Source organism: Marmota monax, unplaced genomic scaffold (assembly GCF_021218885.2).
Source record: "Marmota monax isolate L192 unplaced genomic scaffold, Marmota_monax_Labrador192_F-V1.1 WCK01_AAM20220418_F8-fsc00023, whole genome shotgun sequence".
Taxonomy (NCBI): Eukaryota; Metazoa; Chordata; class Mammalia; order Rodentia; family Sciuridae; genus Marmota; species Marmota monax.
In genome coordinates this window covers 1089634-1104179 of record NW_026692907.1, presented here as the reverse complement: position 1 = coordinate 1104179, position 14546 = coordinate 1089634, and the positions used below count along the sequence as shown (strand labels likewise).

The 14546-nt window shown below is 36.2% G+C and overlaps 2 protein-coding genes across 4 annotated transcripts in view; one reads left to right on the top strand and one right to left on the bottom strand.

The window, feature by feature from the left end:
* Window positions 1-511: 511 nt before the first annotated feature.
* On the top strand, window positions 512-1234 carry LOC124096997 (ferritin heavy chain). Its single transcript, XM_046451124.2, has one exon. It carries the CDS (start codon window positions 655-657, stop codon window positions 1204-1206), a length of 552 nt encoding a protein of 183 aa, XP_046307080.1. The 5' UTR covers window positions 512-654; the 3' UTR covers window positions 1207-1234.
* Window positions 1235-10555: 9321 nt separating this feature from the next.
* Btf3l4 (basic transcription factor 3 like 4) overlaps window positions 10556-14546 on the bottom strand; it is a 29193-nt gene continuing 25202 nt past the window's right edge. For all 3 annotated transcript variants that reach the window (XM_046450987.2, XM_046450984.2, XM_046450986.2), the window contains 3 exons: window positions 12451-12652; window positions 11499-11558; window positions 10556-11015 (listed from right to left, as the gene is read on the bottom strand). In XM_046450987.2, coding sequence (XP_046306943.1) covers window positions 10969-11015; window positions 11499-11558; window positions 12451-12652 — 309 coding nt within the window. In that variant the 3' untranslated portion in view covers window positions 10556-10968. The remainder of the gene's footprint in view (window positions 11016-11498; window positions 11559-12450; window positions 12653-14546) is intronic.

The following is a 14546-nucleotide window of genomic DNA, read 5'->3' as shown; positions in this document are numbered from 1 at the left end:
CCCTCAAAACTTTAAAGAATGATGGTCCCTCCCATATTCTCATTTAATTCATCAGCCTGGCTTCTGAAAAAACTGATGAATAATGTCAATGATAGCCAAACTAGATCAAGTAGTGGCTTCAACTATACCTGCTATGAGACTCTCACAGGATAGGTGATAATATACATCCATGATCTTACCCTAATGTTAATATTCATGTACTATCTTCCATTATGTAATCCAGAGGGACCTGAACTGTTTGGCCATTTGCAGAACATCACATCAGTTCAGTAGATCAATACTATTTTGTGAATTGGACCTGTTATGCAGTAAGTGGCAAGTACTTTTGCCTTGCTAAGGCACATGAATCTCAGAGTGTGGGGGATAAACTATACAAAAATTCAGAGGCCTGCCACATCAGTGAAGTTTTTAGGGGTTCAAGGATCTGGAGCATTCCAGGACATTCCCACTAAAAAACAAGCATATTGAGACGTTCTTCGCCGAGAGTCGCCGCGGTTTCCTGCTTCAACAGTGCTTGGACGGAACCCGGCGCTCGACCCCCACCCCGGCCGCCGCTCAGAGCCAGCAGCCCTTCGCCACTTCTTCACAGCGCCCTCGGACCGCCCCAGGCCTCCGCCGCTGCTCCAGCGCCGCGCCTCTCCTCAGCCGCCCGCCATGGCTACCACGTCCCCCTCGCAGGTGCGCCAGAACTACCACCAGGACTCGGAGGCCGCCATCAACCGCCAGATCAACCTGGAGCTCTACGCCTCCTATGTCTACCTGTCCATGTCTTACTACTTTGACCGTGATGATGTGGCTTTGAAGAACTTTGCCAAATATTTTCTTCACCAATCTCATGAGGAGAGGGAACATGCTGAGAAATTGATGAAGCTGCAGAACCAACGAGGTGGCCGAATCTTCCTTCAGGATATCAAGAAACCAGACCGTGATGACTGGGAGAGTGGGCTCAATGCAATGGAATGTGCTTTGCACTTGGAGAAAAGTGTGAACCAGTCACTTCTGGAACTGCACAAACTGGCCACTGACAAAAATGACCCCCACTTGTGTGACTTCATTGAGACTCATTACCTGAATGAGCAGGTGAAATCCATCAAAGAATTGGGTGACCATGTAACCAACTTGCGCAAGATGGGAGCCCCAGAATCGGGCATGGCAGAGTATCTCTTTGACAAGCACACCCTGGGAGACAGTGATAACGAGAGCTAAACCTCAGCCTGACTTTCCCATAGCCGTGCAAGTGACTTTCCTGGTCACCAAGGCAGTGCATGCATGTTGGGGTTACCTTTACCTTTTCTATAAGTTGTACCAAAACATCCACTTACGTTCTTTAATTTGTACCATTCCTTCAAATAAAGAAATTTGGTACCCAAAAAAAAAAAAACAAGCATATTGTGCCTATTACCACCAAAATGGAAGCACATTTGCCAATCCTCCTGGGTTTTAGAGATCACTTTTTTTTTTCTCTTGGGAATACTACCATGACCCATTTGTCAGCTGATATAGAACATTGCTGGCTTTGATTTGGGCTCTGAAAAATCATGACTGAGGTATGAGCAACCCTGCCGCTTGGAGTATATGACTTGACAGATTTTTATCACATTTGAGATATCTGGGGGTAGAGAATGACACTGTGTAAAACCTCTGACGACCACCTGACTCCAATATTTGGTTGTTCATAAATTAAATCAAATTAATTCATTTCTGAATTTAATTGATTCAGAGTTACCTAATATGTGCTTATCATATACCAGTCTCTGTACTTGATGCTGGAAACAAAAAGATGTAATAAAACCTCTTCCCTGTTCTCAAAAAGTTCAATAATATTATTTTACTCATAATATTTGCATGCTATTTATTTCAACTATTCTTTTTCTTCCCCTGGCATTAGCAAGGATTCAGGTGATAACAAAAGGGGGGCCCAAAAGAGGGGAAACTTGAGAACAATTCTGTTAACTAAAAATATGCTGCAAATTGGGCCAAGCCCGTTAGCTATCATTTAATTTGAACAGGCCCTATCAGTCATGCTTTGACAATAAAACTCATTTACTCAATGTCTACTATATGCTACCGATTACATATACATTACTTTCCCAAAAATTCTGCTAAGTGTTAACATCCTTCACTATCCAATACGAGAACTGCAGTTTGGAAAGTTAAATGTAAGGAGTGGTAGAGCTAAGATTTCAATGTAGGACCATTATTGCACCCAAATTCTTTGCTTTACCCATGACAACATTCTACCTTCATGCTATTTCCCTTGTAGTCTGAAAATACCTTGATCTATTCCTACTCCTTCATCTAATGTTAAATTCCCTCCAGGGAGAGTGAACTCTTCAAAGCAGTCTTTTTTATTTATAATCAGGGAACACCCCGCCCCCTCCTTTTGGTGCTGGTTATTGAAGCTTCACACATGCCAGGGAAGCACTGTACCACTGAGCTATATCTCAAGCCTAATCAGGAAATTCTTGTAGAGGATATTCAAATGTCTTCACTCTAGGATCATTTAGTTACAAGGAAGAGTCTCATAACCTAATTTAACAAAGTGATGGTGGCAGAGGAAAGTGTTTTTAAGAACCCAAAAATCTGTCAAGTTAGCAACCCAGGTTCAGAAGGACAGCTAGGCCTCATAGGACAGGAATTATGAAATGATTTTTTGAGGCTTTTCTCTCGCTCGCATCTGTTATTTCTGCTTCATTCTTACCAGCTTCCACTGTTTGCACACAGCCCAACATTAGCGCTATAGCCATATCCTACATGACCATTCAGTTCAAGGGTCTGCTATCAGCTGAATTAGCCTTTAAAATTTTTATTTTTTTACCATAAATTCCTTAGAAATGAATGCATTGGCAGCTTAGCCTATTGTTTGGATCTTTGGTCAATGTTCTGACCTTGGTCTGATTACTTATGACTGGGGTGAAGTCAACCCTGTGAACACAACTTGTTAGGCTTCTATTTGGGGCAGGGAATGCTGGGGCTCAAGACCAGGGCCTCACACATACTAAGCACATGCTATACCACTACATATATACCCATTGCCCCTATCTAGTCTTCTCAAGAAGGTTCTGTGAATATAAACCAACCTCAGAGGATATGTAAGCCAGGATTAATACATTGTGGTAAGAACTTTGTCTAGAAACATAGGATGGGATGGAGACCCTTTTCTTCTGTGACATTTAAAAAGTCTGCAGCACTTACCTCATTCTTTTTTCTTTTAATATTTATTCTTTAGTTGTACACAATACCTTTATTTTATTTATTTTTATGTGGTGCTGAGGATTGAACCCAGGGCCTCAATGTGCTAGGTGAGCGCTCTACCACTGAGCCACAACCCCAGCCCACTTCCTCATTCTTACCATCAGCTTTTATATTTTGAATACAATTAAAATTTTCTAACAATTTTAATACCATGGATGTAGGAATTGGCACCTAGCAATGGCATCTGTGACTTCTCCACACTTGGGCCTTGGGAATGGCTTAATGCTGAGGTAAACCATATCCATAGTGCTTGTGATGGACACATTTACCTACAGATGACTGATCTCCTCAACATGGGGTCTCCAGAGGCATGCCATCAGATTTTTTTTATTGTAGTAAAATATACATAAAATTTGCTATTGAAACATCTTTTTAGTATATAATTCAGTGACATTAATATATGCACATTATTGTGCAGTCATCACTATTTGTCTCCTGAACTTTTTCATAATTCTAAACTGAAATTATACTCATTAAACAATAACTCCCCATTCCTTTCTTCCCCATAGTAACTGTCGCTATGACTTTGATCTAAAATACCTCATGTAAGTGGAATCATACAATATTTGTCCTTTTATGTCTTATTTCACTTACCACAGTGTCCTTAAGCTTCATCCATGTTGTAGCATGTGTTAGAATTTTCTTCCTTTTAAAGGCTGAGCAATATTCCATTGCATATACATACCACACTGTTTATCCATCAATGGAACCTGTTCCTTCTACCTTTTTTTAAAAAAAAAATTAGATGTTAATAGTCCTTTATTTTATTCATTTATTTATATGCGGTGCTCAGAATTGAACATAGTGCCTCACATATGCTAGACAAGCACTCTACCACTGAGACATAACCCCAGCGCCTGCTTATACCTTTTATGAGTAGTGTTATTGTGAATAGTGCTGCTATGAACATTCATGTGCAAATACTTGTTCAAATTCTTGCTTTCAGTTCTTCTGGATGTATACCCAGAAGTGGAATTGCTGTACCATATGATATATTTAATTTTTGAGGAACCTCCATACTGTCTTCCACAGTGGTTGTGTAATTTTATATCCCACTGGATGATACAAACATTCATCTTTCTCTATATCCTTATCAAAACTATAATTTTTAAAACAATCTCCTAATAGGGGGCTGGGGTTGTAGTTCAGTGGTGGAGTGCTTGCCTAGTATGTGTTGAGGCACTGGGTTTGATTCTTAGTACCGCATATAAATAAAGTTCTATCAACAAGTAAAAAAATAAAAACAAAAAAAGAATCCCCTAATAGGTGTGAAGTGCTTATCGTGGTGTTTATTTTGTTTGGTACTAGGGATTGAACGTAGGGGCACTTAACCACTGAGCTACATCCCCAGCCTTTTTTTTTTTTTCTTTTGTATTTTATTTAGAGACAGGGTCTCACTGAATTGCTGAGGGCCTTACTAAGTTTCTGAGGCTGACTTTGAACTTGCTACCCTCCTGCTCCACTGGGATTACAGGCTTGTGCCACTGTGCCCGGTCCTTATTGTGGTTTTGATTTGCACTTCCCTAATGATTAGTGATAGCTATTGGCTATTTGTACATCTTCTTTGGAGACATTTCTATTCAAATCCTTTATCCATTTTTAAATTGGGTCTTGTGGTGTTGTTGAGTTGTAGATCTTTATATGTTCTGAATATTCATGCCTTGTATACAAAATATTTGTAAATATTTTCTCCCAGTCTGTGGGATGTTTTCTCTCGATTTTGGTATTAGGGATTGAGTGAGGGGCACTTTACCACTGAGCTACATCCCCAGTCCATTTTTTTTTTTTTTTTTAATTTTGAGACCTAGTCTCACTAAATTGCCTGGGCTAGCCTTGAACTGGCAACCCTCCTGCCTCAATCTCCTGAGTAGTTGGGATTACAAGCATGTGCCATCTGTCCTCCGATAGTGTTCTTTGAGGTACAAAATTTTAATTTTGGTGTAATCCAGTTTATCTTTTTTGTTGTTGCCTGTACTTTTGGTATAGTATCCAAGCATTCATTTCTAAATTCAAGTCATGAAGCTTTCCTGTTTTCTTCCAAGACTTAGGTTTAAGCTCTTACATTTAGGTCTTTGATCCATTTAATTATGTATTGGTTTAAGTAAACAATATGACTTCATCCTTTTGCATATGGATATTCAGTTTTCCCAGTATATAATTTCCCAGTATAGATACTGGGAAAAGACTATCTAACCTATTGCATTATTATGGCAGTGTTGTTAAAAATCATTTGACCACATATGTGAGGGTTTATTTCTGGGTTGTTATTTCATCGAGCTACATGTCTCTATGCAAGTGCCATGCTGTTTTGATTGCTGCTGCTTTGAATTAAGTAATAAGTTCTGAAATCAGGAAATGTGCCCTCCCAGCTTTGTTCTTTTTCAACTGTTTTGGCTATTCTGGTTCTCTTGAGATTCCATCTTAATTTTGGGTGTTTTTTTCTATTTATGCAAAAAACATCATTGGAATTTTGATAGGAGTTGCTTTGAATCTGTAAATCATCATGGATAGTATTGACAAATTAACACTATTAAGTTTTCCAATCCATGAACACAAATGTCATTTCATTTGTCTGACTTTATTTTTTTCAGCAATGTTGTGTAATCTTCAGTGTCTTTTGCCTCCTTGGTTATTTCTATGTATTTTATTTATTTTGATGCTACTGTAAATGGAATTGTTTCCTATTTGGATTGTTTATTGCTAGCATATAAGAAGTGCAACTGATTTTTTTTGTGTGTGTGGTGCCGGGAATTGAACCCAGGGCCTTGTACATGCAAGACAAGCACTCTACCAACTGAACTATATCCCCAGCCTGTGCAACTGATTTTTACAGATTGATTTTGTATCCAGTAACTTGGTTGAATTTACTAGTCTAAGAGTTTTTGTGCAGAGTACTTTGATTTTTAAATACAGAAAAATTGTGGCTTCTGGACAAATTCATCACTAACTTGTTCCAGTTTATGGAACTTTTGACAAGGAATACCTAAAAGATGGAAAAATTTTACAAAAAAAAAAAGTGTCAAGATCAAAACATGGAAACTATAAGATTTTTTCCCAATACTGTCATCAAAAATCCTGTGCATAAAAAAAAAAAAAAATCCTGTGCAATAGAGCACATACTTGGTATTCATGAGACCCTAGGGTTGATCCCTAGTACCTGTAGGGGTGGGTATCCTCTTGAAGGTATACCAAAAAAATGAGATTATTAACTTTATAAAGCTCTTAAATATATCCAAAAATTGTGAATCCTACTTCTAAGAAAATTCTCAAACTTATATCCTGAACAATCCTTCAGACAGGGTTGACTTTTTCAAGCTTATGAATATATAATAATGTTTTATATATATATATATATAATGTGTGGTATTGGGGATTAAATCCAAGAGTGTTCTTTTTCTGAACCAAATATCCAGCCTCTTTTTTAAAATTTTGAGATGGAGTATTACTCTGTTGGCTAGGCTGGCCTCAAATTTGTGATCCTCTTGTTTTAGCCTCCCAAGTAGCTGGGATTACAGTATCTACCTCCACAGCCAGCTGTGGACAATTTAATTCGATGAGGATGTTTGAGTAAAGGCTATGTACACATAATTTTCATTTCAATACATATTCATTAGGCTGGGGGTAGCTCAGTGGTAGAACTCTTACCCAGCATGCATAGGGTCCTGGGCTTAATCCCAAGCACTGCATAAATAAAAATTAAAAACTAAAAAAAGGGGCTGGGACTGTAGCTCAGTTACAGAGCGCTTGCCTAGTACATATGAGGCACTGGGTTCAGTCCTCAGCACCACATAAAAATAAACAAAGAAAATGAAGGCATGCTGTCTATTATCTACAACTATAGAAATTTTGTTGTTGTTGAACAGCATGGGGGAAGATACCAAGAATTTAGACTCTAATTTGATGGCTTTAAATTAGAATCCTAGTTATCCTACAGATAGTTGTTCTGACCTTTGGCAACTTCCCTACACCATTTCTGACGCTTTTTAAAATTGGGAAAATAATATCTGCCCACTGGGTTTGAGAATTAAATAACTTTGTATCAACTGTAAGTAGTCAACAGTGTTAGTTATTATGATTTTGAGTAGACTCTATGTTGGGCACTATGCTGAATGCTGGGGATAAAAAATGTTTGACTCAACATTTGCCAAGACGCTAATGATCTAGATGAAGAAGTGTAAATAATGTAAAATAATCTTAATATTGTACTATATATAATGTTGGAAATATAAGGCTATGATGTGGTCAGATATCAATTTAGATAGCTGGGCTCCTGTGTAGGGGAGAAGGAGTGAATCATAAACAGGACTACTAAGGAGACTATAATAATCCAGGCAAACTCTATATGTCATAACAATACAGATTGGGCTGATAATGTAGCCTTGCTGTGCCTATGGCCATAAGCTTCAGGAAAAAACTTTGTCACAGCTTGGAAGGTAACACACCTTAATCATCATTTGTCTTCACCTTAGTTAAGCAACTCTGAATCTTAGGTACCATTTTACAAAGGAAACTAAGGTTCAAGAGCAAGGTCACTGCTGCACATTATTCATATTGTAATATATGAAAATGTTACTCTGAACATAGTATGAATGATGGATCTTAAGAGTTGTACATTGCAGTAGCCCTATTGAAGAGGCTATAGGTAGGTAGTGAAGCTGATCTCTATCTTTAAACCTATGCTTTTCCCTGACATACCATTTTCTTTCTTATATTTTTTTTGTGGGGGGTACCAAGGGTTGAACTTAGGCACTTAACATTGAGCCACATCCCCAGACCTTTTTTTAAATATTTTCTCTAGAGACAGGGTCTCACTGAGTTGCTGAGGACCTCACTAGGTTGTTGAGGCTGGCTTTGAGCTCATGATCCTCCTGTCTCACCCTCTAGAGCTGGTGGGATTACAGGTGTGCACCATAGTGCTCAGCATAATATCTTACTTATGGGTTTATAACATACTCAGGTCTAAACATGGAGTTAAAATAAAGAAACAAACTGGACCCTACATAAAGGTTTTTCACAGAAACCTGGTAGGCTTCTTAAAATGAATTTAATAGAATTCTGAAAGTATTAGTTACTTAACAATAAATTGAAGTACTAGATGTATTCTTAAGATCAATACTTAATATGGAAAATAATGATTAAAATAAGGGATCAACCATTCATTTTCAGCTTCCCTAAAATACATGAGCTTTACAAAAAAAAAAAAAAAAAAAAAAGACTAGCCATAAAAATTAAGATAAAGAATCAATTTTACGTACATATTTCTTAAATTATCCCAAAAATTTAAGGCCAATTTCCCTACTATGTGTATCATATTTATGCCAAGAACCCTAAAATTTACTAAAGTTTCATCCATACTTTTATTCTTAAATTCTATGCCTACAATATTGTTGTTGTTGTTTATTTTTAATGTGGTGCGGGGGACAGAACCCAGTGCCTCACGCATGCTAGGCAAGTTTTCTACCACTGGGCCTCATCCCTGGCCAACTATGCCTACATACTCTGAAAGCAGAAACATTTTTGAGCACTGAGAATTTCAAAATGAAAAAAGAGGAAGAAGATTGTATAGTTTTATAAGTACTGATGAATACATCTCTGAACAGATTCCCTCCTACAGAATTTTCAGAGATTCACAGAACTGCAAAAGCAGAAGAAACTTTACATTTAGAAATATTTCATTTGACTGATGAATTTCAGAGTATTTCAGTGACCTGTCCAAGGTCACATAATTAATGCAAGTCTGGACCAGAACACAAATCCCCTGACTTCTAGATGTCTATCTCCATTTGCTATACTGCTTATCTTCTTATCTCCCTAACCACTTGAAGTGGTCCCCCTAACTCTCTCTGCTCCACAACATGCCTCTTTGGGGCAATATAAGAGGAACAGAATTCTCAACTCTGTAGATCATGTATCACTATTGACCTAACAATGGATGAGACATTATTTCAAGCACTACTTGAGTACATTTCATTTGGGAGTAGGGAGTAGAAGAGAAATGCAAAAGAAGAAAATTCTGTAGACAACAATAAGAGAGGCACAAGAGGAAATATTCTCCTCCTTTGTACTGTTATTTTATTTTGTTAAGTCCATATATTATATAAAAACATAACAGAAAAAAATGAACAAATTTATAAAATAAATTGAGGTGTCCAGATTAAAAAAAAAAAACACAAAAGCTTTGCCTTCGCGTCTACTGATCTCTCAATATATTGTTGGTCTTGCACTTTAGATATCAAATAAAGATATCCAACTTGAAACAAAAAAAAATTGGTATGCTGCAAGGATAAGCTGTAGTTAGTTTGGTGATGGGCCAGGAAATGACAGATTTTCTAAATCTTATCTTAAAATATTGACTATCAAATGCTGGTATGCAAAATGCAAGCTTTTATCAGACAGCAAGAGGGAAACTTGAGCGAATGAATGCAACTTACCTCCAAGTCCTCTGAAAGGAGGTAAAAAAAATAAATAATTACTGTTTTTATCAGTGCTCCCCGCAAAGCATTATTCAAAGCATGCAGGAGGGTGTTCTGAGCAGCTACAGTAAGATCCAACCCAGAGGTAGGTTCAAGGCCAAGAGTGGAGAGTGGTTGAAGGAATCCTCCCCAGGCCTGTACCATATCTCAGAATGCCCATTTGTGCTGGGGGATGAAGTCCATGGCCTATTTTCTTCTCATTCAAAAGGACTTTCCCATTTCAACCTTGCTGGAAAAAAGCTTTCTCACACCTGCTATTAGAACAGTTAGGATTCAGGACAAGGCCAGTAAAAAATTATTTAGCAAGCACATGCCGGCTATTCCAGTTTGAAATCTAACAAACTGTAAATTTGAGGGAGAATAAAAAGGTGAAGATAGAGCTGTTATTCCTTAAGATGAGGAACAAAACCTAGAAAAAGAGGGATTAGGCACTCAACTCTACATGGAGAACCTCCTTCTCAAGCTAGGTACAAGATGAGGAAGAATATTACTAAAGGTTGAACAGACCATTTAAAGAGCAAAAGGAGAGGGGGAAAAAAAGCAGTTATAAAGAAAGCTGGTAAAAGAAATTCTTCTGGGTCTGACTAGGTAAGTGAATCTAAGGCAATTGTACCAAAGATACGCAGTATTATTCCAGCATGAAGCTGGTGGCAAAAAAAAAAAATCCTCAAAAACATTTTAAACCCAGAGAAATATATGAAAAATATGATCCTTTGCCAAGCAAGTTAAAACCAAATCTCCAATGGTAAAAAACTCTCTTCAAATCTGAAATCAAAGAATTCACTTTACATTAATTCTGTGCATAATTGGAAAAAAAAAAAGGTAACGAATGTAAAGATTTGTTTTATTTCTACTGGGGGAAGGAAGAGGATAAATAGAACTGTTTTCCAATTTCTTCTCCACTGAATACACACATACCCACACGCATACATATACATACATACACCAAAAATACCCCCCCCCCAAACAAAACAAAAAACCAAGAAGTAAAAACCAAAACACCCTCAAACTGCACCAATACTTCATATTTGACCAAAAGAATAGATCCTGGGAAGAAGTGCAAAATGCAAAATCAAATGACCGAAAAATGCTGAAGAAACAGCATTATTAATATACAAAATATTTATATTACTGAACTAGTAACAGGTGATGTTCTCTGTGTCTGTAAAACTTTGGAACCACATAGCTGATTTGTTAAATCTAGTCCATGCCAGCTTCAAAATACCAAAAAAAAAAAATTTTAGTTAGCTTCATTCTTTGATGCTTCATCAAAATTTTCTACGAGATCTGGAAAAAACAACAACAAAAATAAGTCAAGGTGGGGGAATTCTAAGCTAAATAAAATTGCTGCAACTACAATTAGCTTGAAAACATAGAACAGGCAGAAATGAACATTTCACTAATAATGATTCGTTTATCTGCTTAAAACAGTAATCTTAAGGAGATATATATATATATATATATATTTTTTTTTTGGTCTTAGCAAACTACTAAGGTGAGTAGTGTTTTCATATGTCAATTATAATTACCACATTAACTATGCAGATTTATAATCACAATGATTTCAATTTAATAAATTCAGTTAGCAGAGCTTTGTGTGATAATTTCTAAGTTCTACAAGAGAGTGCTTTTATTCTTTTTCACTAATCTATTCACATCATTGTGACCAATTTAAATTCAGAGATCACAATAAATAAAATTTTGAAAGTCATCCTGTCAGTGAAATAAACAGGATGCTACATGTCTTAAGTTCAAAGAAATGTCACTTACCTGGAACATCATCATCCTCTTCATCAATGTCTTCTGGTTTTGGTGCTTTACTATCCAACACTATAAAAAGTTCATTTTAATATTAGTTATTAAGAACAAAGACCTTTATAAACCACTTGTAATATTTATCCTTTTTTTTTCAAGCCTAAATTTCATATAGTTGCTCAGGAAAAGATTTTATATATATCTTAATCCATTAATGGATTAAAATCCATTCATGCTAGGTGTGGTGGTGCATGCCCATAATTCAAGCAACTCAGAAAGCTGACATAGAAAGACTGCAACTTTGAGGGTATCCTCAGCAACTTAGTGATGAAGCTCAGTGCTAGAGGGCTAGGGCAGGGGCTGGGGGGTACACAGGGGTTCAATCCCCAGTACTGGAGGAAAAAAAAATTTCTTTTCTTTTTTTTTGCTTAAGTAACATTAAAATCAATAAAACTTTAACAATTAGATATACTCTCAATACAGTTGGCAACATTTATATGCAGCAAAGATAAAATTTATATTCAAATGGAATAATTCAGATATGAATAAACATAAATTACAGTCAGTCACAGTGGCCATATTCTCCAAATAAAAATTAATATTCAAGATTTCTTCCAAAAACTTACTAGAAAGTAAGTTTCTATCTACATAGTATGTATACAAATTACAGAGCCCTTTGATTTTTTGGGGCAACAAGACACATTTAATACTCTAGATTACCTTAGAAATACAGAATTTATGGTTACCATAGTGCAATCAACAACACTGTCTGAATATTCTATATACCATATTACATTGATTATTAAAGAAACAAAATCAAACTTTTATGAAGCATACAAATGATGTTATAAAAGGTAAAATAATTACATACTGAGGCAAATCCTCTCAGTTGAAGATGGGACACCATTTATATTATTAGGTTCCTTAATAAAGGTAGAGAGTGAAAGAAGTAAACTGAAATACCTACCTTGCCGTGGGAACTGTTCAGCTAACTTTCTAAGGCTTGTTAAGCTGTCAGCACCAAGCTGACTTAATATTCCAGGAAGCATTTCTGTGATTGGTTTGGCTTCTGCATGACCAGTAATTGCGAAGGTATTGGCAGACAGGGAAGCTTGGACTTTGGGATTGTTGAAATGAATAACTGTCCCATCATCTTTAATCATGTTCACCTGCATGACCACAGGAAAAAATGTATTTCACATGCTAGGTACAACTAAAACAATATCTTTTTAAAAAGCATTTTATCCAGTTCTGATTTTTTTACTTAGCAGGTATGCAATCTCAAGGTAGTGATTAGCTATAGTGAACACGAATGAAGAAAGACCCTAGCAATAAAGTACAATGATATGGATGATACAAGTTGCTAGTATGGTCAAGAAATAGTCATTTTATTATAGCATCTAGATTTCCAATTCAGACTTCTATGAGAAGAAAGTTCCTGCCTACCATTAAAAAAAAATTATCAACCAAAAACTGGCTTGTTAATGAAACGCTTTACCTTACTCAATTTACATTATCAAACACATTATGTGCAATTACCATTTGGTGAGACAGTATCTTACTTTGGAGACAGACTGTAAAGGGGAGACAACATATGGTAAATAACCACTGAAAACTCACAAAAAAACACTCTAAAATTTAATCGACTAGATATTTCACTCTTTCGAATGCTTAGTAAATTTACAAAAATCTCCACTTGTCAGGACACAAAATCAATAGCTTTCCTATATAATAATAACAGATTCATTATTATTATAAGAAAATCTAATTCACAATAGCTAAAAAGAAAAAAGAAAAGTGGGGATGGGAGAAATGAAAATCTTGGAATAAATCTAACCAAGGAAAAGACCTCTACAATAAAAAATTATAGAACACTGAAGAAAGAAGTTAAAGACAACACTAGGAGATGTTCACAGATAGGGAGAACTAACAATGTTAAAATGGCCATATTATCAAAAGTGACAGATTCAATGCAATGCAATTCCCATCAAAATACCAATCATATTCTTCACAGAACTAGAAAAATTCATTTGGAAGAATAATAAGATTCAAAATAGCCAAAGCAATTCTAAGGGAAAAGAAAAGCAAGGCTGGAGGCATCATAATACTCAACTTCAAATTATACTACAGATAATAGTATGGTACTGGCATAAAACAAGACACATAGACTAATGAAACAGAATAGAAAACACAGGGAAAAACCCACAGAGAAACAGTCACTGAATTTTTGACAAAGGTGCCAAAAGTATACACTGGATAAAAGATAGTCTTTTAAATATATGATGCTGGGAAAACTAGTTTTCCATACGTAGAAGAATGAGACTAGATTACCCTATCTCTCACTCTGAACAAAGGTCAAATCAAAGTGGATCAAAAGCTTATTAGCAACTTAGGGCTGTGGCTGTGGCTCATTGGGAGCGCACTTGCCTGGCACGCGTGAGGCACTAGGTTTGATTCTCAGTACCGAATATGAATGAATGAATGAATGAATATCAACAACTAAAAAAAAATTTAAAAAACAAAACAAAACAACAACGACAACAAAACCTTAGCAACTTAACAAAGACTTTGCAACTGCTGGAAAAAAATGTAGGATCAATACTCAACATATAGGCACAGTCAATGACTTTCTCAATAGGACTCCTAAAGCTCAGAAAATAATACTGAGAATTAATAAATGTGATGGTATCAAATTAAAAAACTTCAGCACAGCAAAGGAAAGAAGAAATTCTTCTGATAGAGGATTAATAACGAGTATATATAAATTATATATAAAGAACTCAAAAAACTTAACACTAAAACCCAAATAACCCAATCAATGGGTAAATAAACCAAACAGAAACAACTCAAAAGAAGAAATACAAATGGCCAATATATACATGAAAAAAATCTTCAATGTCTTCTGCAATTATGGAAATGCAAATCAAAACTATACTGAGAGTTCATCTCACTCCAGTTAGAATGTCAGTCATCAAGAACACAAATAATAATAAATGCTAGACAAGTTGTAGGGGAAAAGGAACACATTTACACTGTTGGTGGGACTGTAAATTATATAACCAC